Source organism: Apis dorsata, unplaced genomic scaffold (assembly GCF_000469605.1).
Source record: "Apis dorsata unplaced genomic scaffold, Apis dorsata 1.3 scaffold_634, whole genome shotgun sequence".
NCBI classification, from domain to species: domain Eukaryota; kingdom Metazoa; phylum Arthropoda; class Insecta; order Hymenoptera; family Apidae; genus Apis; species Apis dorsata.
Window position 1 is genome coordinate 179,385 of NW_006263828.1, and position 2,525 is coordinate 181,909.

Genomic DNA, 2,525 nt, shown 5'->3' on the forward strand with positions numbered 1-2,525 from the left:
CCTTTCCTTGGCTTTTTTAGCCGCAACGAGGCCGCGAGCCTCGCCGGCAGACAACCTTCGTACGATACTCGGTTACACCAACAAACAAAGTCTGTAAAAGATATATTCGTTGACCGGTTGTCTCGCTCTCTCGCTGTACTCCGCCGCTGCTTTTTCGTACTTGGAAAGAGAGTTATATTTATTTCGTTCGTCGTATTCGCAATTGCGAATAATAAAATTCGATTAATTTTTCGTATATATAAAAAATCTTTTCTCTCTTAAGAATCTCTCTCTCTTTCTTTTCCCCGCTTCTTCTTCTTCTTCCTCCACTCATCATTTCGAATAACACCGATTGTCGTAGAGGGAAAGTAACAGTGGTGGTAGTAATAATAGTAATAGTAGTAGTAGTAATAGTATTCGAACGATGATTCATTTTCGTTCGATCGGTGCAAGAACATGTATATATATATATATTCTGATATATTATTATAGTTGGATCAGCTACGGTTCGGTCGACACGAGCACCGCACGGTCGCGAGAAAAAAATTGCACCGTGAATATTGAATGGGCGCATTATGAAATTATTAATCCGTAGTGGTGATTTTCATTCCCTTGTTAGAACCTGTTTAATTTCCCTTCCTTTCTTCTCTTCCCTTTTTTTCTTTCTTTCTTTCTTTCTTCTCTTCTCTTCTCTTCCCTTCCCTTCTCTTCTCTTCTCTTTCTTTCTTCTCTTCCATCCATTATGCAGCACTGCTATATTATTCCAAGCCGACGCGTTTTTTGGCGTATCACGCGCTCGTAATCCGCGGGTTATGCGTGTCCAATCACCCCCGAGGAGCGGGGAAAGGAGGGAGGGGAAAAAAGTAACTAAAGGGTTGAGGATGCAGCTCCCTCTCCCCCTTCCCTCCTTCCAGTGTTGTGCCAATAGCAGTTTGGACGCGGACCCTCTCACGCTTTTGGTCACTGGGAAGAGGGAGTGGAAGAGAGAGAGAGAGAGAAAGAGAGAGCGAAAAAAACGCACAGGGGTGTGCAACAATGGGGGAGAAATCCCACCCCGGTCGGAATCGGCGCGGGAATGATTTCATTAGGTCCTTCGGTCGTCGATGAACTGTGTATGTGTGTGTACGATAGTGAAAAACAGAGAGAAAGAAAGAGAGAGAGAGAGATAGAGAAAAAAAGGGGGGCTCGCAGAGGCGGAGACTGTGCAAAAAATTAATATCGAGGGGGAGAAAAAAATGGTTGGAACGGGCGAGAAGGGGGATTGGGATACGCGATAGTTGGATAGTTTGGAGATGGCGCGGAAAGAAGAAGAGAAAAAAAAAAAAAGAGAAAGGAATTGTTCGGTCCGAGCTTTTTTTTTCCGCCGCGAGAAGTCGGTGGCCCAGTTTCCTTCTATTTCGACGAAAGAAATGCGTAAGAAAGAAGGACGAAGAACGAGAAATAGATATATATATATATATATATATATATCCGTTGTGGAGATTCGCCAGGCAACGATGTCGTTGGAGGAGAGAGGGGGAGGGAAGTTAACGAGGGTGTGAAACGATTCGACGAGAAATAAAGATTGGAGGAGGTTTTGGATGAGAAAAAGAAGATGAAAAAAAAAAAAAAAGAAAAATCGGGCGTCGATCGAAAGACGATTCGTCTGTCGGATCGTGGCAAGGTATCGAAGGGTTACGAATAACGCAAACGTTTTTCCCGATAAGGAGCGATAAGATCGAGAAACATGGGATCGTCTTCGTAGATATAGATATATATGTATATATATATCGTGAATCGAGCGTGTTTTCTTTTTAAGCGTAGCGCCAATTGTCACGGAGGATGCAAAGGACGAATGTTAGATACCAGACACGTGGTTTTCGAATTTTCTGTTGTGGAATTATCAAGAGATTTGTCGTGGACAGATGAGGCAAGTGAAATTTTCTTTTTTTTTTTTTTTTTTTCTTTTTTTTTAATTTAGCAAGCATATCGGAATCACACCCGAAACGAATTCCCACGGGCTCTCCCGCATCTTTTCACCCGATCTTTTTACCTTTAATCGTTGCCACGGGTACTTGGAACACTGCGACAAAGAGGAGACCAGCATGAAATGAAGATCAATTTGCATTAATTCGAGAACAATTAAATATCGTTTAAGATTGTGTCGCATTTTTCAGAAATGCCCACAACTCCAACGTCCCCTTTCCTCAAAATACAAAACAAAAGTGTATTTTATTTAACAAGCGTTTCGTCCGTTTAATCCGACGGTGCTTCTTTCGCGCGTTGCAACACACGAAATTCCCGAACGAAGCGAAATTCCCGAACAATCGCGATCGATTTCTCCGTGTTCGAGGAGAAAGAGAGAGAATTGTAAAAAAGGGAGGAGAACAAAAATAGAAGAAGAAGAAGAAGAAGAAGAAGAAGAAGAAGTGGAAGAAGAGAAAAGAAAAATAATAACAGAAAGCAAGTTGAAAAAGAAACTCAAACGGCTCAAACGCGTACGATTCTTCTTCTTTTTTTTTTTTTTTTCTATATATATATATATAAAACACGGAATGAATCCCCGT

At 41.7% G+C, this 2,525-nt stretch overlaps 1 protein-coding gene and 1 long non-coding RNA gene across 2 annotated transcripts in view; one reads left to right on the forward strand and one right to left on the reverse strand.

Annotated features, from left to right (window-relative positions):
* The window catches only part of LOC116186372, a 907-nt gene extending 676 nt beyond the window's left edge, over positions 1 to 231 (forward strand). Inside the window, exon 2 of the long non-coding RNA XR_004151351.1 lies at positions 1 to 231. This exon is cut by the window's left edge and continues 321 nt beyond it. This is a non-coding gene — a long non-coding RNA (uncharacterized LOC116186372).
* The window catches only part of LOC102680144 (zinc finger protein 865-like), a 37,916-nt gene that overhangs the window by 9,731 nt on the left and 25,660 nt on the right, over positions 1 to 2,525 (reverse strand). The window contains exon 5 of the mRNA XM_031513413.1: positions 1,937 to 2,041. Within this exon, the coding sequence (XP_031369273.1) occupies positions 1,937 to 2,041 (105 nt within the window). The remainder of the gene's footprint in view (positions 1 to 1,936; positions 2,042 to 2,525) is intronic.